This window comes from Aspergillus mulundensis (assembly GCF_003369625.1).
Source record: "Aspergillus mulundensis strain DSM 5745 chromosome Unknown scaffold_14, whole genome shotgun sequence".
NCBI classification, from domain to species: Eukaryota; Fungi; Ascomycota; class Eurotiomycetes; order Eurotiales; family Aspergillaceae; genus Aspergillus; species Aspergillus mulundensis.
The window spans coordinates 526,171-553,827 of NW_020797902.1; the positions used below are offsets into that span (position 1 = coordinate 526,171).

General features: G+C 44.7%; 10 protein-coding genes across 10 annotated transcripts; 4 read left to right on the forward strand and 6 right to left on the reverse strand.

Annotated features, from left to right (window-relative positions):
• Positions 1-353: 353 nt before the first annotated feature.
• On the forward strand, positions 354-830 carry DSM5745_10153 (uncharacterized protein; the record flags this gene model as incomplete). Its single annotated transcript, XM_026752169.1, has 1 exon — positions 354-830. The coding sequence occupies one exon, from the start codon at positions 354-356 to the stop codon at positions 828-830; it is 477 nt and encodes a 158-aa protein (XP_026599231.1).
• Positions 831-1,079: 249 nt separating this feature from the next.
• Positions 1,080-1,749, reverse strand: DSM5745_10154 (uncharacterized protein; the record flags this gene model as incomplete). Its single annotated transcript, XM_026752170.1, has 2 exons — positions 1,080-1,127; positions 1,192-1,749. The coding sequence occupies 2 exons, from the start codon at positions 1,747-1,749 to the stop codon at positions 1,080-1,082; spliced, it is 606 nt and encodes a 201-aa protein (XP_026599232.1).
• Positions 1,750-1,911: 162 nt separating this feature from the next.
• Positions 1,912-4,417, reverse strand: DSM5745_10155 (patatin-like phospholipase family protein; the record flags this gene model as incomplete). Its single annotated transcript, XM_026752171.1, has 7 exons — positions 1,912-2,017; positions 2,074-2,449; positions 2,500-2,630; positions 2,657-3,329; positions 3,389-3,830; positions 3,918-4,151; positions 4,214-4,417. The coding sequence occupies 7 exons, from the start codon at positions 4,415-4,417 to the stop codon at positions 1,912-1,914; spliced, it is 2,166 nt and encodes a 721-aa protein (XP_026599233.1).
• Positions 4,418-12,216: 7,799 nt separating this feature from the next.
• DSM5745_10156 (uncharacterized protein) lies at positions 12,217-13,227 on the reverse strand (the record flags this gene model as incomplete). Its single annotated transcript, XM_026752172.1, has 1 exon — positions 12,217-13,227. The coding sequence occupies one exon, from the start codon at positions 13,225-13,227 to the stop codon at positions 12,217-12,219; it is 1,011 nt and encodes a 336-aa protein (XP_026599234.1).
• Positions 13,228-13,741: 514 nt separating this feature from the next.
• DSM5745_10157 (uncharacterized protein) lies at positions 13,742-15,109 on the forward strand (the record flags this gene model as incomplete). Its single annotated transcript, XM_026752173.1, has 1 exon — positions 13,742-15,109. The coding sequence occupies one exon, from the start codon at positions 13,742-13,744 to the stop codon at positions 15,107-15,109; it is 1,368 nt and encodes a 455-aa protein (XP_026599235.1).
• A 249-nt stretch (positions 15,110-15,358) lies between these two features.
• DSM5745_10158 (uncharacterized protein) lies at positions 15,359-15,781 on the reverse strand (the record flags this gene model as incomplete). Its single annotated transcript, XM_026752174.1, has 1 exon — positions 15,359-15,781. One exon carries the CDS (start codon positions 15,779-15,781, stop codon positions 15,359-15,361), a length of 423 nt encoding a protein of 140 aa, XP_026599236.1.
• Positions 15,782-16,478: 697 nt separating this feature from the next.
• Positions 16,479-17,402, reverse strand: DSM5745_10159 (NmrA/HSCARG family protein; the record flags this gene model as incomplete). The annotated part of the gene is made up of 1 exon (XM_026752175.1): positions 16,479-17,402. The coding sequence occupies one exon, from the start codon at positions 17,400-17,402 to the stop codon at positions 16,479-16,481; it is 924 nt and encodes a 307-aa protein (XP_026599237.1).
• A 65-nt stretch (positions 17,403-17,467) lies between these two features.
• DSM5745_10160 (uncharacterized protein) lies at positions 17,468-20,094 on the forward strand (the record flags this gene model as incomplete). Its single annotated transcript, XM_026752176.1, has 4 exons — positions 17,468-17,475; positions 17,549-18,503; positions 19,060-19,215; positions 19,270-20,094. The coding sequence occupies 4 exons, from the start codon at positions 17,468-17,470 to the stop codon at positions 20,092-20,094; spliced, it is 1,944 nt and encodes a 647-aa protein (XP_026599238.1).
• Positions 20,095-20,581: 487 nt separating this feature from the next.
• DSM5745_10161 (Protein kinase protein) lies at positions 20,582-22,021 on the forward strand (the record flags this gene model as incomplete). Its single annotated transcript, XM_026752177.1, has 5 exons — positions 20,582-20,745; positions 20,797-21,143; positions 21,194-21,507; positions 21,634-21,760; positions 21,834-22,021. The coding sequence occupies 5 exons, from the start codon at positions 20,582-20,584 to the stop codon at positions 22,019-22,021; spliced, it is 1,140 nt and encodes a 379-aa protein (XP_026599239.1).
• A 3,650-nt stretch (positions 22,022-25,671) lies between these two features.
• On the reverse strand, positions 25,672-26,171 carry DSM5745_10162 (RidA family protein; the record flags this gene model as incomplete). Its single annotated transcript, XM_026752178.1, has 2 exons — positions 25,672-25,997; positions 26,060-26,171. The coding sequence occupies 2 exons, from the start codon at positions 26,169-26,171 to the stop codon at positions 25,672-25,674; spliced, it is 438 nt and encodes a 145-aa protein (XP_026599240.1).
• Between the last annotated feature and the right edge of the window lie 1,486 nt (positions 26,172-27,657).

The window sequence follows — 27,657 nt, forward strand, 5'->3', positions numbered from 1 at the left end:
CCCTAAGTCACTCTAGAAATTCCACCAAACAACCTCTCCACACTGTGGCTATGCCAATGCTTCTATTCCAGTACGTTAGCAGTCTTTGCGTCAGGAGTCTGGCTTGATGTGCGAAATTGAGTTATGCTTAACCCACGCATTCTATTCCTGTGTCCGGAACAAGAGCCGGGTTTCTTGCGTATCAATGCACTCCTTACAATGGATTAGGGTGCGTAGTGTGCATCTAGCATTGGTAGGTTCTTTGCATCCAGATAAATACCGTGGTGTATTGCATCGAGTATGATACGTTGTTGCCATGAGGTCCAGTCCAGCTCAAGCCAAATCAAACCAGCCCCTCATTCAATTCATCTGAAATGGCCGCCACCAAGACGCCATGCTCCTTCCTCCCCACGCCAACCGCCTACATCCCCGAGCTCCATGGATCTCCCGCAACTATTCCTGCGTACTCCGACTGCGACAGTTACTGTCTACCGCAGGGCCAGAGCGTTGGAGATCTTGCACGGTGCCTGGTCGAGGGCTCTGCCGAACCGGCACAAGTCCGGTATAATGTGGATGTGGATGCGGGTGCTACATCCATTAACAGTCTCATCATCAGCTCGGGTGCATCTGCAGCGAAGACTTCGAGTGAGGGACCGAGTACGCCTACAGCCATGCCCGCAACGGAAACGGGAGACGTACAGAGCAAATTTACAGAGAAAGAGATGGAGACGGAGCTGGAGACCCGAATGAATGGTGGCGAGATGCAGATAAACAGCGTTAGTGTGACGACGGCGATACTCCTCGCGTTGATGGTGTTTGGGGGTGCGGTGCGGCCTCCAGCTGTTCCTTGATCCAAAGGGCTCCTTGAGGTCCGACGCGTTTCAGACCAAAAGGAAGGATTTGGTGCTTTATTTATGCTTTGTTGTGTTTGTAACTAAAAGTCATCAACTCGTACCACTCTTATTTGTTCGTACTTGTTACTGTGTATGTTGGTTATGGTGTTTAGTCACGAAGCTGTTATAGCTAGGTATTCATTCTAACATTGAAGAAACTACAGTCTTCTGCTAAGGACATTCTATGACACAATCTAGAGGAAAGAATCACTGGGCACGGGCTTCCAAGGGTCGATCAAACGCACTGATCAGATCCTAGTTCATGATGTTGTCAGTTTTTCGCATGGATATAGGTCAAGACGCGGCGGAGTCGACTTACCCGTGTCGAACAGGGGAACCCACTGATCGGGACAAAGACAATAGAATCGTTAAACAGAACCTCCAAATCAACCATCCTCCCCAGATGTTCCGAGCTAATGTTGATAGTGATGGGCAGCCGGAAAGGATTCATTGGGTCTGTCTCTGGGACGGGCATGCGGCTGTTTAGGATCTTGAACTCTGATGTCTTGTCGAGAAGAAGGTCCAATGGGGCAGTGCCTCCATAAAGACGACAGTGTATGCTTCCCACAAAGCTGGTGATTTGACTCTCGGCCAAGTGCTCAATCTTTTCTAGATTAAAGTAGAACAAGCTGGCGCGCAGGTAGAGGGCCACTTCGGTCAGAGGATCTGAGATGAACCCTTGGACTCTGGTGTTGACTCTGTGCGGCTGGCGAAAGTCAAACTCCTGGGCATCCTCCGACATGCTGTCGATCTTGTCTACGGCATCGAGGGCTGGCTCCTTTGAATCGCGGAAGTGCGGGCTTAAACGGTAGGCTCGGGCGTTGGTTTGTGGCGAGGAGGTCTTCGTGAATGTCTTCCAGGCTTTCTGGCCGTCCATGGTAGCTAATAAGTTTGTAGACAGACTCTGTAGCCAATCGGGTATTAGCCACGTTGGAGCTGTGAATGTTGAAGGCTTTTTTGCTCTTCCAGAACCTATGGAGAGCACGATGTCAAGTGGTGACTCCTGTCCCCACAGCTTCACGCTCTCGTTGACGGCGTTCTAGACAGGGTTGTTGGAGTGTAGCCCCCCATCACGACAAGCAGCTCCGATGGCTGTTGGGGTGTACTCTTCGAAATACATGGGTGCTGCTGAGGTACATCGGGCACTAGATTGCTCTGGTTAGATGGGCACGGCATTATTCACGCAGTGCTGTCAACTTACGCTTCCCAAGTGAGAAGCCGAGAATCCAGATAACCATCATCATCATTGGATCCGGCATGGTAGTTTGCGATAAGCCTGCATTCGGTCCCAACCGTCGTCGTCACAGCCACCCGGGGTTGATGGACAACATCACGCACGGAAGGAGAGGCGGGAGATAGCCCGAAAAACCCTTGGTCTGGGTAGGCCTTTCTCAGCGAGGTCTCCAGAGGTATCGTCTTGTAGATTGAGCGTTGAAACATTCGGTACACCCACCGTATGGCCCATGTGTTTGCGAGGCCGTTTGCCACGAATCCGGACGCGCAGATGTTGCGGAATTTGGCGATACAGTCTCCAACACTCCAACGATGTACTCCGAGTCCTATCGCAATCATTCCTCCTACGTAGGGAATTAGTCTGTATTGCCACCATGGATAATATAGCACGAACCTGCACTAGTCCCGACGACAAGGTCGAAGAAGGCCCATATCGGCAACCCGATGCCAATCGAGCTTTCCACTCGCTTCAGGGTTTCGAGCTCAATAATCCCCCGCACGCCTCCACAATCCAGAGACAAGATCCTTGCTCCAGACAGCCGCGGACGCACGCGGACCGGACAGGCCACTTCGCTGCTGGGCCATCGTCCCGGCAGAGAATGCAGGATTGAAGTGAGATGATATCTGGATAGTCTGGGTCGCGCTCACCAAAGTCGCAAAAGCAGTCCTCACACACGGCATGCTGACAAGGCAGAAGATATTCAGGTCTCCCAAACAAGCACACGAAGCATGTGTTTGTACGTTTTGGGGATGTAAACAAGCCCATCACACCACGAAAGAGTCCTGCGACAATGGTGTGCAACACGCTGGGTGGTAGCCTGAACGAGACCTGGATATCAGCAACAGTAGGCATTTCCCAAATTTTCTGGTGCTCTACCGACTGGAGAGTCTTAACGTGGGAGGTAATCGCTGACTGCCTTCGGACCTCGTACACAGGGTCTAGAGCGTTGAGCTCCAGGAGGAATGTCTCGATTTTGCCTTTCACAAGGCTCAAGAACTCTGTTGTGCTCCAGGACCCGGGAACAAAGTCTCCGTCTGCTAAGCGGCATGCATCGGATTTTTGATGGCCTCTGGCGTGGCCCAACTTGGTGTTGACGCATTTGTCCCCTGTCTGCGGGTGGATGTACGAGCATGCCATCTTCTTATCCAGGAAATCTTCCATTGCAGAGGAGCACCAGTGTCTGACCTGGTCGTTTAATATTGACGCAGGGGCATAGAGCATATCTAATGCAGGTCAGAATTGGAAAGGATACCCCACGACCTCGGGGTGTTCAAACACTTACTCACTCGATCAAGCTTGATCATCCGGCGAACCAAGCATGACCCGATGACCTCTGCCGCGTACCGAAGGTTGCTGTCGACTTGGTCCCGCTCTTGGAGTGTCTGATGAAGGAACTGTGATATGTGGCTCTCCACGGTTTCTGGGAGCTCGATTTCCTGCCGGTACATGCTAAAGTCGAATGGTGTGCGAGTGCCGCTAGCAAGGTGTTGAAAGGCGCAGTCGAAGACGATCGAGAGTTGCTTCGCGTCGAAGCGAGTCCAAGCCTCGGCCCTGGCGGCCTGAACCCGTGCACTATCGGCCTGGATCCGGTCAAGGAGTCTGGAGTTTTGTTGGTGGAGGTGCTCTGGGCTGGAATGGTCCCTGCTCTGCGCATCTGGGATATAGTGCACGTGGACGCTGGAGAAGTTCCGCAACAGGAGCTCCTTTAACGTTTTGTCACCTTTCTATGATGGCAGAGTTAGAACAGTGCATTGTTCCAGGGTTTGATTGTCTCTTTTCCAAGGTACAAGCAATATGAAGTAAGTACTTACCTGCGCAGCTTTTAGACGGAGAGTGTTATTCGCCTCCAGTTCATGATCGACCCCGGTGAAGAACTCATCTGTCATTGCATCTAGATCATCAGCAATCGATCGGCCATGACCCTCTGGCGGAGCATTGATGATGATGATCGCCGCTGGAAGGGCGGCTGGTTCAGCGACTCCTGCGCGCCAACCTCGCTCCACTCGAGTAGTTGGATCGCTGTCTGCGTTCGAAGCTTCGGATTTCTGCTCACGATACATACGACATCACTGAAGATGTAAAGGAACTTGGGGTATATCTTCTGGACCGCGTCCATTCGATCAACAGCATCCTGCCCCTTTGCGGGCTCCACAACGTACTGACGGCCCTTGGTGTGCCACCGGTGTTGGTATTTGGCGGCCACGGGCTGGGTTCCTTGAAAGCCTTCACAGTCGACATAGAATCGCGGTGTCTCCGTTCCGTGCGTGAAAGGGTCGGGATAAATGCTGACTTCTCCGGACGTGGAAGTCATGGCAGCCTCGGCTGCGTCCTTGAGGGCGGGAATCGGCGCTTCGCAGTCATCGATGTTTTTCTCGTTGTGCTGCGCGGAATGCCAAATAAGAGATCGAACTATGGTAGTCCCTGTCAGTGAGAATCTCGCACTCCAAGGGAAGGAATGATACGCACTGATAGTAGACTTCCCCGCCCCAGTCTCGCCAACAAACGAGATCAAGCTGGGGAACTGGCGACTCGGGCTATGGGGTCCTGCATGAGCCGATGCCTCCACCAGTTGATTGTACCGAGCAGTCTCGATAATCCGCGCGACCCTAGCCTTGCCCTCACCCTTTACAACTCTTAGTAATCTAGGGGTACCTTTAAATAAGGGCTCCAGATGCTTTAAAATTATTATAAATATATATTTTTACTTTTTTAATTTTATTTTTAATTTTTAATTTTTTTTTTTATTATTCCCCATGGTATAATAACTAAAACTAAAATATATATTTTTAACTAGCTTATAAATATTAATTTAGCTAACTTTATATAGTTATAAAACCCCTTATCCCCCTTTAACCTTTATATTATAAAAAGGTAAAAAAAAAGGGCCCTAGCAAGCCTATTTTTTTTTTATTATTAAAAGTAATAATATGCTAACTTTTTAACTTAGCCTAGTTATAAAGGCCCTTTATAATTAGCTTAATAAATAAAAGTACTAAATATATATTAAATATAAAGTTTTTATAAGCTTTATAATTATTATTAATAATTTTATAGCTAGGTAAAAAACTTAAAATTAAAAAGCTTTTACTTATAATATTTATAATAAGTTTATATACTTTATTTTTTTAAAGGGCTATGCTAATATTAATAATATTAATTATATTTTTTTATATATATATAATTAGCCTGCTATTATAATAATCTTTAATAAAATTATTATTTAAAGGGAAATAAATTTAACCCTTAAAAACTTAGGGGCTTAACCCACTTTTTTTAAAGTAAATTTTTTTACCCTAATTAATATTACCTTAGGTAAAAAAGCCCTTTTAAGCACTTTAGTAACCTAATTAGTATATAATAACTTTATTATAACCTTAATAATATAAAATAATTATAAAATATTAATTACCCTTTTTAATAATAAGTTAATAACATGCCTAAAAATATATATTATTTAACAAGCCTTTATTAAGTGCGTGCTGGGCTTAACTATAACTATAATTATTTTTAAAATTAATATTACCCGCACGGGCTAGGCTATTATTTTTAATAATTTTTTTATTAAAAATTTTTTAATAATTAATAAAATAGTTAATATAATTTATTATACCCTAGGTATTATTAATATATATATTTTTTAAAAATAATATAATTACATGGTATAAAAAGTGCCTAGCATTATTTTAGTATATAATAATAATAAAATAAATATTACTAAGCTAATTTAGGATAAAATTATAGCTTAAATAAAACTAAAGCTAATTAAGCTTATTTTTTTTAAAATATAGGCCTAATTTTAATACTAGGTATATTACTTAAGTAATATTTTTTTTAAAGTAGCCTAAGGCCTTTACTTTATTTAATTAAAGTAAGTATTACTAGCTTATTAAAAAATACTAGCTAGTTTCCTAGTATAATCCTAGCTACTAAAAATATTATTACCTAGTATAATATAATTATATAATATACTATATATAATATAATATAATAGTTATAAACTACCTAGGTTTTATTAATTTAAATTATAAAAATTTTATATATTACGCAAACTACCTAGGCCCCTAGCTAATAAAATATAATAATTATTTAATAGCCCCTAGGTGCAAGAATAAAAAACTAATTTACTTATTTAAAAAAAAACTTAATAGCATATATTATTATAATACCTACTAGTATTAAAATATATATACCTAGGTTAATATTAATACCTAGCTTTAGACTAAAATTAAATAGTTTTTACTTTAAAAAAATCCTTAAAAGTATATTATAAAAAAACTAAAGGTAAATAAGTAAGGCTTTATAATAATTATTAATTATTATACCCTATGGTTTAATACCTTTATTAATAATTAAAATTTTAAATAACTTTTTATTAAATTAATTTTACCTGCCCTAGCTAGTATAAACACGCCTTTCTTACCCTAAATAATAAAAGTTAATATTAAATCCCCCTTTAAGCTTTAATAATAAAGTACTAAAAAAAATTATAATAATTATTATTAAAATAATATTTAGTAATAATAAAATTTTACTATTTACTAGGTTAATATAAGTAGGTTTATACTTAATTATATTATAATTTTATAACTAGCTTATAAGTAAGGCTATAATATTACCTATATTTAAAAGCCTTAAACTACTATAGGTATAAAAACCTAAAATTACCTAGTATATAAGTACTACGCGCTAGTAAATACCTAAAATAATTATAAAAACTAGCTAAAAAAGTACCCTAAAGTACTTATTTATATTTATAAAAAAAAGTATTATATATTAAATAATACTACCTAGTATAAAGCTAGGATATATTATAGCTTATAATAAATAATATTAAGGTTTTAAATATATATTAAAAATTAATTATTTATAAAATAGTTAATTACCTAGTTATATTAATTTTTACCTTAAACTATATAATTAATAAGGATTTTAATACTACTTATAATATTTTTAAGCCTAGAGTAAATAACCTATACTATAATAATAAAATTATTAGGTAGGCTAATAATAATAATATTAATTATATTAATAAGCTAGGCATGTTTATATATAAAGCTAGTTATATTTTTAATTTAATTTTTTTAAATATTTTTTTTACTTGCATGCTAGTAATACCTAAGTTATATAATAACTTTAATTATTAAATTTTAGTTATTATAATACTAAGGCGCGGGAAAAAAATATTAAAATAATATTATTATAATATATTAAACCACAAGCTTAAGTACCTGGCTAGGCTTATAAAAAATAAAATAATATTTTTTTTTAGCCTAAAAAACTTAAAAACATGAAAATATTAAATTAATATATTAAATTTTTTAATAATATTATTATAAAAATTATATAAATAATTAATAAACACCTTAACCTAGGAAGCTATAATACCTTTTAATAATTAATTAAATATATAAAAAATTACTAAGCCTGGGTAGTAAACCCTACCCTAAAATAAAAAAAGTATTTTTTAGCTATAGTTTATAAAACCAAGCACGCGTATTAAACTAAAATAATTAATAATATAAAAAATAATTAAAAATTATATTAAATAATAACATGGTATAAGCTAAAGCCTAGGCTTAAAACTTCCCTATTACTAGTAAATAATAAAATAATTAAAAATATATAAAAAAAGGCTAATATTTTATAAAAGGTAGTACTAAAGTATTTTAATATAAATAATAACCTAAATTTTAATTTCCTAGTACCAAAGCATTAGTAAAAAAATAAGTATTTTTATTAATTAAAAAAAATCTTATTAAAAAAGGTTAAAAAAATATTATTAATATAAGTAGCATTTTTTTAAAAGTAAACTAAGTAATAGCTTATATTTTAAAAGCTTATTAAAAATATATTAGGCAGGCTATATATAAGCTATATAATTAATATTTATAATTAAAATACTTTTTTTATTATAAAAGCTTGCGAAGGTAATAATACTTTTAAAAAATAATAAAAAAAATAAGTTTTTATTTTAATCCTGGCGCCTTATAGCACTACTCTTAGTATTAAAAAAAAAACTTAAATAAATTATAATATATTATATTACTTTTACCATGCTAGTATAAGAAATACTAAACTTATAATAATATAATACTTTACTTAAGTGCTTAGCTATAAACTTAATAGCTTTTTTTATTTATAATATAAAAATAATACTTTTATAAAACTAAAAAGTTATTATGGTTATTATAAATATTTTAGGCGCTTTTAATATTATTTTATTATAATACTTACTTTAATAAATAATAAAGCAAGGCTAGCCTTGTATACTTTTAATTTTAATTATAAGTTTTTTTAATAAATAAAGTATAAAAGTACGCCTAAAATTTATTATAATAATAATATACCTAGTATATTATAATATATTATAAGGCTTGCTTTTTTTTAGTATTATTTTTACTATATATTATTAAACTATTACTAATAAACCTAATCCTACGCTTTAGCTATATAAATAACTTTTATTTTAATTATATAAGTAACTTTTTTTATATAAATTATAAATTTTTAATAAAAAATATTTATAGCATGCTAGCCTAGGAAAAAATAAAATAAAATAGCCTTTATACTTAAAAAACTAAAAATATTATATATTACCTAAAAATAGCATAGTAAATTACCCTTACTAGTAATTAATAACTAGTTAATAATTACACTTATTATTATGGTACTAGGCTAAAAATAGCCTATATTATATTAACTAAGTATTTTTTTAATAAATAACTTTTTTAGCACTAGTATATTACTAAGTAAGCTATTAAAGCTTATATAATAGCTTAATATATTTATAATTTAATATATATAATATATAATTTACTTGTAAACTTTTTTTATAAGGTAGTTATTACTTATATTATTTTTAGCCTTTTATATAATATAAAGGTATAATATAATAATAAAATTAAGCCTAAAAAGCATGTATAAAATTTAAAAATTAGTACTTAACTAGGCTAATATATTAAAGTAATTAAAAAAATTTTAGTATTAGCCGCTCGCGGTGTACTTTTAGTTTTTTAAATAATATTTATAATAACTTTTTTTAAAAATACTAGGCTTTTCTTCGCGGTAGTAGTATTAAAAAAAGTATAATTATATTTTATCTTAAGGCTAAGGCTAGTTAATAGCTAAAACTTATTAATAAAGTATATAATATTACTAAAAATTTTATAAAACTAAGGCGCTAGCTTAAGGTAAAAATTTAAAATAAAAATATAAATAATAAGAGCTTTTTTTTTAAAAATATTTAGGCTAGTTCTAGTATATTTTTATTACTTTTAAAAATATTTAAAAAACCTTATTAAAGGTAAGGCTAAGAAACTAGCTGTAAAAAAGTTTAGGTAATAATAATAAATACTACCCTTAGTAAAGGTAATAATTTTTAATAATAGCTTAAAATAAATATATTAAAAAGTATATTATATAGGCTATAATTATATAATTTATTATAAATAATACTTTTAGGCACAGGGACTATTAATAATTAATACTTAATTTTATATATATAATACTAAAGTTATTAATATACTTTAAAAATTAAAGGCTATAATTAAAAAACTTTTAAAAGCGCCCTACTATTAGCTTTATATTAATAATATTTTAGTAATTTAATACACGCGCGAGTAGCCCTTGCTATTTTTAAATTAGGCCTTTTAAGTATTATATTAGCTTATAAACTAGTATATAATTTACCTATAATAATTCCCTAGTTATATAAATATTAAAAAAAATAAGCTAGCTAATAAGCTAATTAATAAAATAACTTTTATAAAGGTATAACCCTTAAATACTAATTTTTTAAAAATATAACCTACTATAAATAAAATATATAGCTTATATAAGTAAATATATTATATAGCCTAGGTTAAGTAATAAAAAAATATTTTAATAAAATTATTTACTTAATATAAATAATAATTTATTATAAAACTAAAACCCTACTAGGTTAAGGCATGGTTAAAATTAATATTAAAATAATTAATTTTATATTACTAGCTAGCACTTAGGTTCTTATATAAAAACTTTAAATAATATTATAAATACTTTTAATATAAAAATACTAAGCTTACCTATTTTTATAAAAAAAAATAAAAGCCTTAAATATTTAATTTTTTATTATTATTTTAAGTAATATTTTTTATAATAGCCCCAGCGCCTTATAATATTATTAATAATTAAAATTAAGGCTTTAAAGTATCTTCGCGGACTAAAGCCCAAGAGCTTTATATTTTTATTTAAAATTATAAACTTTTATAAGTTTATTTACTTATACTAGGGTTTCCCGTGCCCTAGCAGCCCTTATACTAAAATTATTTAACTTAATATTAAATAGTTTTTTTTTTATACTATGTTTTTTTTTTTTTTAAATATTTTTTTTAGTATAACTAGTTTACTTAATATATTTTTTTTATATAAGGGCTAGACCCTATAAACTACTATAATTAATTTTTTAAATATATAATAAATAATACTTATTAATAGCTATATATTAAAATAATAAATAAAAAATAAGCGCCTAGCCCACAAGCTTTAATAAAAATTACCCTTTAAAATAAAAAGCCTTTTTATATATATATATAAACCTATTTAAATAAGCTACTTACCTAGCGGCGGCACGCCCTTATACCCTAAAAAAGGTCTAGAATATTAGGCGTACGCCTAGTAGTAGTAGTAGTAGTAGTGATATTTAACGCCTCGGGGGTACTAAGGCTGGTTTAACACCCTTTCCCAACCTCCCTTAGGGTATAAAGGCGGGCTAACGCTAGGATAGATATAGATACAGGCTAAAGTTCCCTTAATTTTAAGTTCCCTTAACAATATCCATTGCCTAGATAGCCACTCGCGAATTCTCGTGGGTTATTATGTGCAACCGTCCCTATATATAGCTGTTTGCACTATTTATTAAGGCTTAGGGGGAGCGTGGATTTCGAGGCCTTTAATAAGGCGCGGAGGTTATGTCTTCCTAACCAAGGAAGACTTGGTGGTTTAAGGCCTTCTTAGGGCTTAGGGTAGCGGGTAAGAAGGCGCGGAGGTGTAGAAGCCCCTAGGGGGGGGGCTGGAGGTCGTGGCTCCGGGGGGAGCGTAGTTATTAAGGCCTCTTTATATAAAGAGGCCAAATTTCGACGTGGGAGTTTGTTTGTTGGTAGGAGTGGGATTCAAACCCACGGCCTTAGTATATAAGGCCCCTGTGACCGCCCACTCGGCCACTCCCACCAGGCGTACGCCTAGCAATCCCTGGGGCGTTAAATATCACTACTACTACTACTAGCCTTGCCCTTGTTCTCAACGTGCAAGCCAAACCACTTGGCCCCCTCGTTGTCTTTGAAGAGCTGATCCAGATGCGTGATGTCAGCTAGGTGCCCAGCTGCCCCTGTCGCCCACTTCCAGGCGCGCTCGCGTGTTCCTCCGGCCTTGCGATGGTTTTTATTACGGCCCAGGTGAAAAAGAAAGCAGACGTCGCAGAAGGTCTCATCACATGAGCATGTGTGGGTGGCAACTGCCTGGTCGCACTTTCCGCAGGTGTCCTTCTCATCCATTGTGGGCGGGAGGACGGGACGCTATCAGAGGAGAATAGATGCTGTTGTTGTGAACCGGAGTGGTCGATGAACGGCAATAGTAGACGAGGAGACTGTATATCATGTATCTCGGGTGATAGATGGTGAGGAGGTCACTTTGAACTAGGATGACCACTGTCAGGGATTGACTAGTAACACCTGGTTATCAAACGGCCGTAGAAACTACTAGTACTATGGTCATTCTAAGCCATGGCGGGGTTGTCAAACGGAGGCACCCTGCACCTCAAAGGCCTTCCGACAACCGACATAGCCCACGGTTTAAGCGCTTCAAATAACACTCTAATCAGTTGGGTATAATATGACAGGATCCTCGACCTTAAAGCCAGTGGCTGGAATCGCTTCTTTTGAGATATGGCGCTCTTCAATCATTCCACTCATCCCCAGGGACCAGCAGAGGTTGTAGTCTCGTGGTAGCCCTAATTAACACTTGTTGAGTACAGTTGGTCTCGAACGCGTGTAGATCTTTTTGCTCTGAAGGTACAGATAGGGTACCATAACTTCTATACCATTACAGAATGAAATCCAGCTAAATCCATCACTACCTATTCCAAACCCTCACATAATCAACCTCAACCTCAACCTCACCAGCCCCATCCACCACCAAAAAATGCCCCCGATGCGCAACCCTCTCCCAAGCCCCCCAATCACCCACATCCGCCCCAGCCACCGAGAACGTCTTCTCCCCATCGACATACCAATTCAGCCTGTTCTCCCTCCACTCCTCCACACCCGCACCATCCAGCCTCGTCCGATCAACCTCAAACCCAACATAGTGCCAGTCGCAATCGCTCCACCGCGCAGAGCCCCCCAAACCCTCGAACTCTTTACACGGGCCGCCCGGCGCAGAGCCACAGTGCAGCGCGTGATGAACAGCATTCTGACCATGGAGTACTGACGCAATATCCCACTCGCTCGCGGCGGGCCAGTTCAAACACATGGCGTCTTCGTACGCGCGGAATTCGTCGCCGAGGGCGTAGAGGCGGAATGAGCTTGCGATCCCCTGTTCTTCAGGTGCTGAAGAAGCAGAAGAAGCGCACGTCCGAACCCGCGCCTCAACAAACACCTTCCCGCCCCGTTCCGCCATGAAATCCCCCCGCACCGTCTCGATCCGCGCACCAACCCAGCCATCTCGTCCTTGTCCTCTCTGCTTCTGCGGCGTGATACGCAGCGTCCCGGCCTTCGTGATCGCGATAACAGCAGGATCATCCGAGTACGACTGCACGCCGAGCTCGGCATTGACTCCCCAATCCCTTGGACGCCCGGGGTAGGTGTATGCACTATCCGTCTCGTAGACCCATTTCGCTGTAGACGGCTGCGTCGCCCCGTTTGGCGCGTACGTGAACTCCTCGTGCCAGGTTAGACTGTACCCCGTCAGCAGGGGCTTGTTGAGGCCTGAGTCCAGGCCGCGCGAGGGGATTGCGCGGGAGCCGTGGGTGTGTGGTTTGTGGCCTTTGTGGTTGTGGGCATGGGCGTGGCCATGGCCGTGGCTGTCAGCTGGAGATAACAAGGAGGCGAGCGATAAGAGGGTGGTGAGTGGTGGTGGTTTCATTCTGGACGACGTAATTATTTATTTAGGAAGCTGGGGACCCGGGGGATTGCTATATAAGCTTGCAATTCAACCACATGCACGCCACGGATCGTCTAGCCGAGATGAAGGGCCAATGGGAGAGTTGGCGTTCCCAGCCTCCTGGAGGGAGATTAGGGCTGGAGGGCAGGCAAGGCCGCTGATTGGTTGCTTTTCTGTGCAGACCGGTCTGGCCGGCTTGGTATTGAAGCTGATTCAGTTGGTTTGATGATAGCTATGGTATACTCCGTACTCCCAGCTGTATAGGCTCATTTTGATCTTGCTGCTATAGCTTGGTCTCAGGCCATGTGGACAGACCTGGATGCTTATCAACCCCAACATTGGATGGGCCCTGACTGGTGGGCGCTATCTTCCCCGCTTGGAGAATTGGAGTAGGCACCTCCCAGTCTTCAAAACTACTTCATTCTTATTTCTACCTGGAACCTTGTCATCATCAATCCAGATACTCAAGTTGAACCACAACAGGTACCAGCCCAACATGCGCACCGTCCCCGCAAAACCCTGGCTCCCCGCCCCAGCCCCAACCCTCACCTTCACCAACGCAACCCTCATCGACCCCGAAGCAGCCAAAACAATCCCAAACTGCTGCATCCGCGTGGAAAACGGCCTCATCGCAGAAATCACCACTGAGTCCCCCTCCACCCAAACCTCCACAACAATCAACCTCCGCGGCCTCTACGTCTGCCCGGGCCTGATCGACTGCCACGTCCACATAACCGCCACCCCGGGCGGGACCTCGTTAAACGACATGTTCGCCGCATCCCAGACATCCCTAACCCTCCGCTCCGCCTACGTCGCGCGCGAGATGCTCCTGCGCGGGTTCACGACAGCCCGCGACACCGGCGGCGCCGACGCATCCCTCCGCGACGCCATCGCCGAAGGGCTCATCCCGGGCCCGCGCCTCTTCATCGCGGGGAAGGCGCTCTCCCAAACAGGCGGGCACGGCGATCCCCGTCCTTCGTATCTCCATGCCAGCGGCAGCGACGAAGCTGGAGGCAAATGCTGCGGCGGCCATGCCCTAGCGCGCGTCTGCGACGGCGTCCCCGCCTGCCTCGCCGCCGTCCGCGACGAACTCAGGCAGGGCGCCGACTTCATCAAGATCATGGTTGGCGGGGGTGTCGCGAGCCCCTCGGATACGCTGGCCATGGTGCAGTTTACGCCGGAGGAGATAGCAGCCATTACGCGGACGGCGGGGTACAGTGGGAAGTATGTCACGGCGCACGCGTACACGGCGGCTGCGATCCGGCATGCCGTTGAGAATGGAGTGGCCGGCATTGAGCATGGGAATTTCATCGATGCTGAGACGGCGCGGTTTTGTGCGAGCTTGGGGGTGAGCGTTACGCCGACGCTCGTGACGTACCGCGGGATGGCGACGGCGCCGTTTAAGCGCTTTTTGGATCTGGATGGGCGGGCGAAGAATGAGGCTGTTCTTGAGGGGGGGATTGGGGCGTTGAGGATCCTTCGGGATGCGGGGGTTAATATGTGCTTTGGCTCGGATCTGCTGGGGGGGTTGCATGGGCTGCAGAATGGGGAGTTTGGGATTCGGGCTGGGGTGCTTGGTGCGGAGGAGATACTGCGCTCTGCGACGGTTAATGGCGCCAGGGTGCTCGGGATGGAGGGGAGGTTGGGTGTTATCAAACAGGGGGCTATTGCGGATTTGTTGGTGCTTAGGCGTAATCCGCTTGAGGATATTGGGGTTCTTGATCAGATTGAGGAGAATATGGTGGGTTTGTTGAAGGATGGACGTGTGGTTATGTGGAAGCACGGTGAAGGTCAAGCTGGTGGCAGGTTGGCTGTTGATGAGCTGTATGATCCATGCCGGGTGCAGCAAAGGGATTACATGTAGAGGCCTGGGGGACTAATCCCTTTCCCGGATTGTCCGACCTTGACTCTTGTTACTTGAGCAGGATTGATAGCTCGGAGTATGGGAACTAGCCCATTGGATGCAACATGAACACGAGCGTGGTTTAGCATGGCGTGGCCTATATGAATAGACAGCAGCTGCATTGCAATTTAATAAGGAATTCGACCCTACTATCGATCTATGTCCTCGCCACAACCCTCGCCCCTCCATGCCCCCCAAGCAGCCGCCAATCTACCCTAATCCTCCCATCTCCCCCATCTCCCTTGTTAGCATTGCCACAGCACCCCCCATAAGACCCCGCAACACACCAGCAAGCACACCCAAACACTCGCTCTCAAGCGGCACCCAATGCCCCGCCCCCGGCAGCGTAATGACCTCGCTCCCGGGCGCAAGGTATCCATCCTCCGCTAATCCGTCGAGACAGATCTCGCGCTGCATGACATGGTCGCCTACACCCAAATAATCGTTGCGGGGACCTGGAGCCCTCCTCGCACGCTCTTTGGTCCCAAGTGTAAGTGCTTCTGTGCCTTTGGCTCGACGCCTTGTAGCTCTGATTTGGGGTCGGAGTGTGCCCACACCGCCGCAAGACGCTGTCCATTTGCGGTAGAGGCCCGTCATGTTCCAGAGGAGGGTCGCAGACGGACTATCGCCCATTGTTGTCCCCGCTGGCTCGGAGATCTCGCTGCCGCATTACCCGCTGTATCGACGGAGGGATATCTTTAGGGAGGACGCGGACAGATTCGTCCCGGAGTGGTGGCTCTAAGAACAAAATCAAGGCCAAGGATCCCAACAAGAGGTGCGGCGCATGAAGCAGAGGCAGTGCGAGGCATACCTCCCCTTTAGCATTGGCAAGCGGGCCTGTCCTGGGCGGCAGATTGCGCTGGAGACGGTGCGGTATGTTGCTGTACGGCTTATCCAGGAGTTCCCGGGTATTGAGGATGCGTCGGGGGGAAGGAATGGCGGGAGAATTGTGGTGCGACGCTGCAGAGTAAGTACGGGGCTGTGGTGAGGTTGAAGAGGGGAGAGAGTCAGAAGGATGGCGAGGTGTTGCAGGTGGATTCGGGGTATAGCTCGGACGTTGTGTCTTCGCGGTCTGTATGATATAGAAAGATCTCTAGAGAATCTACCCTGATGAATGGACTTGACACCGTCCACATGTGGGAACTATCAGGTCATCTTTGCCCTGCCATGCCTAAGGAAGTAGCCCACGGTAGTTCTGTCTAGCCCTGTACTCAAGTTGGATCTTGCGCCATGACTGCTTTCTGAATATAATTTTCATACGCGAATGTACAATGGGTGTTCACAATAACTTCCCGGTATACAAGCCAGCACAGAATGATGCAGGCCACGTTCAGCTGAACGTCTGCAGAACCTGCTCCCGATGCTTCTCAAGATACTCCGCGAACCGAGTCAGACGGATAGGGTATCTGTCCAGATCCCTGAAGTTGACCTGATACCCAACCTCATTCGCCCACAGCTGGCTCCAAATCCTCAGGTCCCTCACCGCAAGCTCCTCCGCCTCTTTCTCCCCATAGAATTGGAGCGAGACGTCCTTCCCAGAAACCCGGCTCAGCTCGCGCACAATCTCCGCCGGCGTAAGAGACTCCACGCCCAAGTCGATCACCTGCGCCTTGAACGCCGACGGCCCAACGATCGCAGCAGCCGCGAACTTCCCAACGTCCCCGGCATCGACCACCGTCATCGCAGTGGTTGGCTTGTACGCCGTCTGGAAGGCCCGACGTTGCACCAGCTCAGGGAACATGAGCGACGCGGTGGGCAGGTGATAGTTGTGCATCATGAACGCAGGCCGCAGGATAGTCCAGGATTCCACCCCAGACGCTCGCACCATTGCTTCGATCCTCGCTTTGTTCTCCCAGTACCACGCCAGTGGGTAGGCGGGGCCCCAGTTCGGAAACGCCTCGTGGCTGCCCGTCATGGTCACGCTTGAATAGACGATGGTGGTGACGGTGCCGCACGCGACCGCGGCATCGATGATATTCTTTGCCTGGTGCACCTCGCGTGCGGGATCGGATGGGATGGGCGAGACGTTGAGGAAGACTGCGGTTGCGCCGTCCAGCGCGGCCTTTAGCGAGGATAGATTGTCGAAATCGCCGCGGAACAGATGCGCTCCCAGGCGCTGGAGATCGGCGGCGGGCTTGGAGGACGGGTCCCGGACGAGGGCGTGGACTTTGACGCCTGATTTTAGGAGCTCGCGCGCGGTGGCGCCGCCTTGGTGGCCGGTTGCTCCTGTGATGAAGGCCGTGGGCTGAGACATGGTTGACCAGGTACAAGTGCGAGACTCTGGAGAGTGGGAAGATCCTCTTGAAGTAGTGTTCATCCATGAAGCGGTAGCTCACTGGAGCATCTAGAGTGGAGAGTTCCACACGCCATAAGACCATGGAACTGACCAGGCTATTCCAGATGCAGCAACCAGCTCGAAAGATCCCCTATCCAGACCGTCACTCTGAATTTCGACAACGATCTCCACTCGTGGGATAGACATGTGGATGGCGCCCTGGCATTGATACAGCTCCGGGGAGTAAGCCAGCTGCGGAACAGGGTAGGCCGATGTATATTCTCTGAGATTGTGAATGACCCGAACGCCTATGCGCCCAGTGTGTCTAACCATCAGCAGCTCATCAACTGTCTGCAACGTCGAGTGCGAGTACCGTTGAGACTCGTAAACTGGACCATCGAGACCCGCAACCACGAAACAGCGCAGGACGCACCCGCTGCCCAATTAGCCGGCATCATCGTCAACGCCTGCTCCGTTTTGGCCTTGGTCAAAGAGGAGATGACGGACGATGCAAAACACCCTCACCTGATCTCCAACCTGCTGTCGGTTGATAACGACCTCGTCTCCTGGTCTAACAGCATCCCCTCAGAATATGGACTCGAGGCCGTGACAACTCCAGACAGCTCGATCCTGACGTATCTCGGACGATACGATATATACCCCAGCGTTGCCATCGCGCACACCTGGAACCTGCTGCGCTGTGCACGCATTATCCTCCGCCAAGCCCTCGTGGGGGCTATATCAACACACTCGGGCTTCGTCCAGGTTCCAGCCTCGCCTCCAAGCTCCTTACCCATATCACCCAGACACATCCTCCGGATTTCCGACACGGCGATCAATGAAAACGCAAGCCTGATCTGTTACAGCGTGCCTTATATTCTCCGTCTTTGCGGTAAGCCGGCCAGCCCAGAGAATCCGCACCTGAGGGCCGCGTGTGCCGTGCACCTATTGTGGCCACTTTATATTGCAGGCACGGCATATACTAGGAACGATGCTCTGCGCGAATGGGTTATCGCGCGGATGGAAAGTATCAAGGGAGCAACAGGTATCCAGAGAGCGGGGCTTGTGGCCTCGCGTATTGTACAACGACGCTGTTCAGCCTCCTGTGTGCTTTAGGCCTTGTTTTGATTCCGCCTGGTCAAATGGGAGAGCTTAGGTGGGAGATTTATGTAGGTACCGTCCAACCATGCTGAAGGCGCGTTGTTTTGTTTAAAGACATCGCTGTCCAAGGAATGCGTAAGGGTTGATATCAGAGCAGGACTAGCTATAGTAGATACTTAACATCGTCGGATCTTTTGCACAGAGTAGAATTAGCGCTTGACTTGACCAAGCACTAGGTCAAGAGTTTAAAACATGATATAAAAGCAGTTCATCGCCTTAAGCTATTGAGGCCTCAGTTAGGGCTTAAGTCAAGGTTGTCATACCTTACCTAAAGCATCCAATGGACCAATTTACTAACAAGCTTTAGGATGTACATAGCATATATACTGGGCGGGGAGGATGTCCGTCCATGGCCAGTGACTCACGCCGGGAAACATGTCCGCGGCTGGCGAGATAAAGAGTCCTGCTTGCCGTCCACATCCACAGTTGTTCCTTCCTCGTCAACATCCACCGTCGTTCCTTCCCAAAACTGTAGACCCCCGGCCTCGCAACCCCGAACGAGTCTGGGCTTTCCCCTCAAAGCGTGAGGGACGAGGTTGTCGGCAACGGCGCCATGACCAAGGCATGCTTTCTGTGCGACTCCTGCGACGCCCAGGAGTGCGCCCATGTCGTGGGTAACCACGATAGCGCCGTAAGTGGTTCATGGCCTGGAGAGTGGAACCAAGACTAAGCAAGCGTTGTATAGGTGCCGATCCTCGAGGCCGAGGGCCTGATCAACTTCGGCCTAAGAAGTCCCCTCAATGCTGTCCCGCTTTGTGCGACCTGTCACCGCGTCTTTGACAACATGACCGACCCCCAGGTCACCTTCTACCCCGCCGACCTCGATTTCTTCATCCGCTTTGAGCTTCGCGACCGGGCGAGGCGCCGCAAACTCCCAGGTCCCTCGAAGCGGCGAGTCCCGACGGCCAGGCAGTACATCCAACACTCCGGCGGGGGTCTATATCGGCGGGTCTTCTTTCGGTGGAACAGGGTTGACCGGAGGGACGGCTGGGTTCCACCAGGTCCCGACCCGGCCCCCTGGAAGGGATCGCCGATAGCCGTCATCCGTCGGGCAACCGCCGTTCTGACGAGCCCGCGGGGTGCTGGAATCCCCCCAGAAGACCACAAAAGGCTATTTATCTTGTGGCAGCTGTACTTCGGGGGTGCGCAGGGGGACGAGGCGGCGGAGGCGGCAGGACCCAAATACCGCGACAACGACGACGATGAGAACTTCGGGCTGGGTGAGGACTACCAGCGGGCCGGTGACGAGCCCGAGCGCGACCAGGAGAAGGAGGGGGAGGAAGATGACGGGGAAGAGGGCGAAGAGGGCACGATGGACTTGGAGGCCGTGGATGCCGAGAGTGAGAGGGACGAGGAGGACGAGGAGGACGACGAAGAGAGCGAGGGGGAGGGGGATGAAGATTGGAAGCCTAAGATTAACATCCAGCGGCTTAAGCTAAAGAGGTTTGGAAGGGATTCGACCTCCCAAGACAAGATCAGGTCCTTAGGGTTAGGATACTTCTCTCGCTGAGAATAAGAAAAGGATACATCGACCAGATCAAGCCCTAAAGTCCAGCCAGTGACCATAGTACAGTGCCTATCTTAGATCTTGGAGGCAATGGTATGCTGCAATATGCCGATCTCTTTGCGGGCACATTGTTGTTCTTCCATGCAGCAGTTTGTGGTTTTGGTGCAAGTTGGACAGCAGGTCTTCCTGTCTGCTTAGCCATACTTGAGCCTCCATTGTGCTTCATCAGTTGAGATTGTAGATCCGAGCCCTAGAGATATGTAGCTGCTTGGTAAGCAGCTGAAGATACGTGTAGCTGCTTAGTAAGCACGCCAGAGCGGAGAATAATATCCCCTCCCCCCGGTCCTCCCCTCCCCTACTACCTACTACCACTCCCCTCCCCTACTACTCCCCTCTCATTCCAATTCGCATGCCTGCTTATCATCGGCCAACGCCGAGCCTGACGCGGCTTCTTCCCTCAGCTCGTTGTCTTCGCTTCCTTTCCCAAGCCATGTCTTCCACCTCCATCCAAGAAGAGAATCGACACCCAGATTACGACCCTGGGAAATATTACCCGGCTCGCCTGGGAGAAACCATATCCAAGCAATACCGCCTCGTCTCCAAGCTGGGCTGGGGTGCCAATTCCACAGTCTGGCTGGCCAAGGACATCACCCGGTCAGTATGCCCCCCCCTTGCTGCTCGCCTGTTTAACACCTTGCTGTAAAGCTGGGTCTGGCAGCCAACCCGATATGTAACCCTGAAGATCACAAACTGCGGCATTGACGAGCAACGATCCGCTCGGGAAGAGGTCGAGATATCGCAGCGCATATCGAAGATCCGATCGAACCACGAGGGCAGAAGATACGTCCGGCTTGTGCGTGAATCGTTCAGTATCCCAGGCGCCTCGGGAGACCACCTATGCTTGGTATTTGAGCCGCTCAGGGAACCTCTCTGGGTGCTGGGGAAACACCTCGGAAGCAACGGGGTGCCGCCTGCTGTCTTGAAGCCGTTCCTCAAACTATTGCTGCAAGGCCTGGATTTCCTCCATTCCGAGTGCCACATCATACACACAGGTAGAACCCGACCAGCTGCAGCCCAATGACTCTTTCTAAACCCAGCCAAGATCTGAAGGCAGATAACTTCCTCGTGGGATTCGAAGAGCCCGGCGTCCTCGCACGCTACGCTCGCCAGCAGGAAGACAGCCCTGCGCCGGTTTCCGACCATGGCGGGCGCCCTGTCTTCCAGTCCCGTCCGGATTTTGGGCCATTGAGGAAAGGCGTCGGTCTCGTACAGATCAGCGACTTCAGCGCCGCAGTTTTCGGCGACGTTCCCGAGCCCCATAACCACGACATCCAACCCCAGCCCTTTTGTGCACCCGAGGTGCTACTCAAGGCGACGTGGTCCTACAGTGCGGATATATGGAATCTGGGCATCATGGTATGAATCCCTGGAGAGTCTACCAGGGTTGCAAAAACCGGGCTCATATGGTACTGACGTCTTGGTTCCCGGTCCCCAAAGCTATGGGAGCTTCTTGGCGATAGTGTCCTGCTTGACGGACTGCAGCCGGGAAACAGCACGTACTCGCGAGCTAAACACATAGCCCAGATGGTACGGCTGCTTGGGCCGCCTCCACTGCAGCTTCTGGAAAGGGCAGACCAAGGTATCCGCGGAAAGCTGTTTACAAATCATGGTACGATCGCCTGCGGACTCCCGCTCGCGCCCGACGACTGACTGTTGACCGACTGACTGCTGATGCACGGTAGGAGAATTCAGGTTCCCCAGTCTAGTCCCGCCCGAGGACTTCAATCTCGCCAGCCTCACGCCATTTCTCGACGGAGAAGACAAGCGGCTTTTCCTCGGGTTTGTCGGCAAAATGCTGCGCTGGGAGCCGGGAGAGCGGGCAACGGCCGCGCAGCTGTACAACGACCCCTGGCTGGACTTCAGGGCTTGATACAGGCGTGGTGAAACGTATTCTGTGCCGTCCTTCTTGTCTGTATTTCCTATTATCCAACCCTCTTAGTATATACCGGAAGCAACCTTGGTATATGCATGTGCAGCCCCCTCTGCTTTTTCACAGGCAAGGTTGAAAGGCAAGACATTTACATACTCCACTTTCGCAACCTTGGCCTGGCTGGACTCGGGGTGGTGACGCCGTCATGCGGGCGACTGCCGCCTCCACTGCGTCCTCGGCTGCTGCTTCATTGATGCCCTGGACTGGACTCCGGTCGTTCCGGACTTCCACTGGAAGGTGAGGACGTCTTGCTCTGGTGGTCCAGGACTTCGGCGCGAAGAAAAGATGGAATGGCAAGTTGATTGGGATTGTGGTGCTGCGGGGTTGGGACGAGCAACGAGAGGTATGCTTCTTCTTGCATCGCCTGGGATCCATGCACAGGCTGGTATCTATATTCCATCCCGGTCCTCTGGGTGTAAGGTACGGCTCTCGTCGTACTCATGGCGCCGGATTCAGTTGGAGTTGGATTGAGATGGAGGCGTAGAACGATGGCTCGGCGAGAAGTCAATCACAGCAGGGCCATTCATTCGAGGAACTCGGTTGGATCCAGACGTGTCGTGGTGACCAACTGACTATGGTAGGATGCTACTCGCGCCTAATGAATGGCTATGATTGTGGCCGCAGGTCAGCTTGCTAACCCAGCTTAGTTACCATTAGGTGATATAACTGGATGACGGGGACCAGGGCGCTCCCTATAATTGGCTTGCCTTTGTGTCACCACAAGTGATATTTCCCCCTCTCGCAGGGCCTTTTCGACTCGTTCAGACTGTTCAGTTGTTTGGCTGTGAGACTTAGTTTGCGCTTGAACGCACAATGGTGGCTTTTCGTGGCAGGAGTCGGAAAAGCCAGTAAGTAGATTGATTTTCGCTTTGGTCCCGGCCCGACTTGAACAGAAATTGGAAGCTTGCATATAAATCAGACAATGATATAGTTGTCTTGGAGATGATTGTGGTCAGCAGAGTTGGCTGAGAGGAGCGTTTCATGTGTCCAGCCTCCTTCAGTCTTTGCAGGTGGGATGGAGATGAATGCAGGAAGTGTACGAAGTACTCCGGCAGTTGAACTACGGAGTAGTAGGATGCATTGCATCATTTCACAGGCCACTTAGGGTACATTGGAGGCGAGGTATACTGCTTGCAGAAGAGGGGATTTGCCAGCAGCTGCAGCTGAAGGGCTATCGGCACCACAGTGAAGAAGGAGAGGGTTCTGTGGTTCCGAGCAAGGCGCACATGCTTATGCCGAGTGTCGTAACCTGGGTGCAGACAGCATCTCTGAAGGGAGAAAGCTTATACTTGCTTCCTATGGCACTGCGTACGGCGCCGCTTGGGAATTGTGCTGAGCTTTGCGGGTGACAGCAAGGTAAGAAACTAGACTCTATGTGTCTGCGCTGAAATCCAAGTCTTCAAGCTCATAGGTGTACCCTTTTACTACGGCTTGTTGTTTTGGAAGCATAGCATAGGGTCCACTAGGGAACCTGGGTAGTTGGGATTAGCCGTGCAGCAAGATGCAACCTTCCCGACATTTTGTGATAAGTTTTGTTAGTAAAGTGGCCAAGCAACAATAGCCCGGATGGTCTAGTGGTATGATTCTCGCTTTGGGCCCAACAGTCTAATTTGCGACATGCATCATTACTGGTATTTCATGGCCTTGCAAACACCGAGGGGCTTGTCTAATCTTTGCAGGCGCCAGCTGCAGCCTCTATATGATACTATGCCCAAGGAGACCCTCTGTGCAGCTGTTTCCCCGCTCTGGGCGCCCGGAATGAGTTCGTTTGTGGAGATGAAGCGCATGGATTTCGCCGACTATATTCAACAAGTACGGGCGATATTCAATGGTCCACAGAGCGGCAAGATCTATATGCGGTAGACAATTCGACGCCTAGGGTATATGTTCTACCTAATTGCCACTGGCAGACTCCAACCTGGACCTTATTCCGGTTATCATTGCTTTGATCACTCGCACGATGGCCACAAGAACTCTTTTGCGCAGTGAGACTGATCCTCTGCAACTCGAGCAATCAGGTTTCGTCCGCCCGGCCATCATCTGGCTCCTGTGCGCCGGTGAAGGATGAAAGAGAGCTACTCCATCACCACTCTATCATAAAAAGAAATTGCCAAAAACATACAACAGCTGGGATTCGCATGTGGTCACCCACCATACTACTAACCAGCCGGCGTGTGGTTTAAGTACGGCTGAGCGGACGGGAAGCCCTGTTCTCCACACCCTGTGGTCGTATGTGCTAGAGTGCTCTTACAAGAGGATCACATAGAGCACATCTGCCAGTCCCACGAGAGGGTGGCGACTAATCTACCAGTACCATATGTAAACGCGAACAGGACAGCCGATAATCCTGTATCTGCCAGTGGAAGTACCCAAATGCAATGCTTCATCAGGTCTTTGGCGAAGAAGGCATGCGCTCGCTTGGCTTTGTAGGGGAGGGGGAAATGTAAGCAGTAACCGTCAGAGAGGCAGTTGCGAGTTACTCCAAGGTTCCAAATGTCTGGCTGCCCTGTCCCAGCTCTGTTTTCATTGGAAGGCACGCCATCAGCTAGATATGGAAGAGTCGTGGTGGCTAACGGGTTACATGGGCCAAGGGGAATCTATATGTGGTTTGTCCGTGCCAAAAGAGCCCGCTGCCCCTGGAAGGAATGTTACACAGCATGGCTGTGGCTTGTGATAATTGGCCGAGTGTGCTACACAAATGAGGCTGATCCAACGGCGGGAGTATCTCGTGTCCCAGCCGTAGCATCAAGCACCAGTAACAAGTATGGTGGTTTCTTAGCCCTTATTTCTCATTTCGCTCGTGAGTATCCTGGCTGCCAGACTGCAGGTGGGCTTGAACAGTGGGCAACCAAGTTCAACATCCGCCATGACACGGTGGCCGCCATCATTAATTTGATTTGTGAAGATGACAAAAACTAAAAAAGAAATGCCCCCGCGCGGGATTGAACCGCGGACCTCACCATGGCGTCTGTAAGAAAATACATACAAGTGGCGCGCTCATACCACTGAGCTACAAGGGCAACATCTTGATTTGCGAATACAATTTAAACCTATATCATAAAACGAGAGATGTTGTTATAATTTTAGTACAATGCACAACTCCGTACTAGATTGCCCTCCAAGGATCTCCTCACTTTGTCTCCAAGTATTAACAGAGCTGACTACCATGGGGTCCTGGCTGCGTCCTGCAACCTTGGGAGTCGAGCTGGAGGTGAAGATAACAAGATGGTGGCTGTGGAGCCCTACCTGGGTACACTATAGAGGGTGTATAAATTCCTGGAGAGCTGGAGCCGGACTTGAGCTTCAACTAAGTTTTTATACCGCATTTGCTAGGTATCTGGTCACAGCTACCCATTAAGCCAAATCTAGACTTTCTATATAGCTACAATATCCTCGGCCTCAGCCCCTCCTAGCCCTAGCTCGAGCCAGAAGAAGTATATGCACTGATTGGGCAAGATATATAACCTGTTTGCATACATATACCCCAGCACCATGACCACCCAGCCCAATTCCAACACGGTTCTCAACCAATTTTGTCCTTCTCCCTGCACAAAGCCAACATGAGCAGTCATACCCAGCCAGCCCAACTCCTAAGCCCCAGAAGAACCAGCAGCCTTGGCCCCTTCCGGATCATGAGCCACAACCTCAATATCCACTCGCATATCATCACTCCCAAGCCGCGTCACCCCGACACAAGTCCAGATGGGCTGGTGATCGGGCATGTACTTCCGAAAGTTGCGGACCATAGCAACCAGCGCCTTGTTATTAATAGGAACATGGTATGAGTTCACCCGGAAGACCTGGGACCAGCCCTTGCCTCCGGCGTCCTTGAGGTTGTGCTCGACGTTGGCGAAGGCGAGGTCGATCTGCGCGTTGATTTCCTTTTCGAATTCGCCGGTCACAGGGTCCCAGCCGCCTGGTTTGGATAGTTTATTAGCTCGAGGATTGATTGCATGTCTTTGGTTAAGTGGGAGGTACCTTGCCCGGCGCATTCGATGCGGTCTCCTATTCTCACGGCTTGGTTGTAGCTGAATGTGCTTCGGTTCCGGACTCCGACGCCTTCGTATGCGTAGTACTGTAGGTGAGACATGGCGAGATGATGAGATGCTAAACAGCTTGAGGGGATTGATTGAGGATGGACATGGCGAGTCACCTTACGGTGTTATATAGTTCGGAGTGAGAGCGAGGGCGGAATTCACATTCCGCTCGGTGGGCTAGATCCGATACGGTACGATACGGTACGGTAATACTGTGACTAATCTGATTTACTGCGTCGTACCTTCCTCCTCCTGTCTCTCGCGCTCTCTCTTCATCATCAGCAACAACGACGACGGATCTTAATGGATCCTCCCCCAAAGTCTCTCCGACGAAATGGCTCCGCCTCGCAAAAGTCACAGGGCCGTCCTGTTGGAGCGTAGTATACTGCTCGCCCCACTATAGCCCTTGCCTATTAGCTTAGTTAACCACACCAAGTATAGCTTTACTACCATAGCCTAGCTAAATATAATTTTTAAGCTTTTATTTTTAAAAGGTTATATACCCTAGGTAGCTTTTTTTTTATTAAAATATTATATTTACTTATATATAACTACTTTTTTTATTACTACCTTTTTTTAAAATTTATTTACTTTAAATATTTATTAAGTTAAAAATATTTTTATATAATATTAGGATTTTTAGCTACCTAATATAAATTTTTTAATTACTTATTATATATAACTTTTATACTATTTTTATATATTAAAATTATGTAAAAATTTATTTATAATATAATTAATATTATTATTATTATTTTTAATTTTTATAAAGTTATTACATGGCTTAATAATTAAAAAAATTATTATTTATAATATAAATTTTTTAAAATTATATTTTAATTTAAACTACCTTATTTTTAGCTTATTATTATTAAAAAAGTTTTTTTTTATAAGTATTTACTAAAGCAAGCTATTATTATTATAAAATATATTAATAAAAATAATATAGCTTAGGATTAAGTTATTAAGCTTATTATTAAAAATTAAATTAGTATTTAAACTTTTTAAAATATTAAAATAAAAGTAAAGTAAGAGTACTAAATATAATATAACTTTTTTTTATTATTATTTTTATAATTAATACTTTATATATAATATATAAACTAAATTTCTAGCCTTTAAAATACTACCTAAGCCTTTTATTATTTATAAAAGCTATATAATTTATTTAGCACTAGTTTTTTTTTTTAAAAAGCTAGTAAATATTTAATATAATAAAATATATTAATTAATAATTAAAATAATTTTTTATAAAGTTTAAAAATACTATTACTAAGCTAGTAATTATTTAAACCCTTAATTAATAGGCTATATAGTATTTTTTTATTATAATAATTTTTAACTTATATAATATATAGCCTTTTATTACTTAGTTATATATAATATTTTATTAAAATATTAATAATATTTATTTACTTTTTTTATAATTTAAACTTAATTAAATATAAATATTTAAAACTACTTATTATATTATTAATACCACTAGCCACCCTAGTTATAGTAGCTTTATCCTTATTAAAAATTATAATATTATATAGT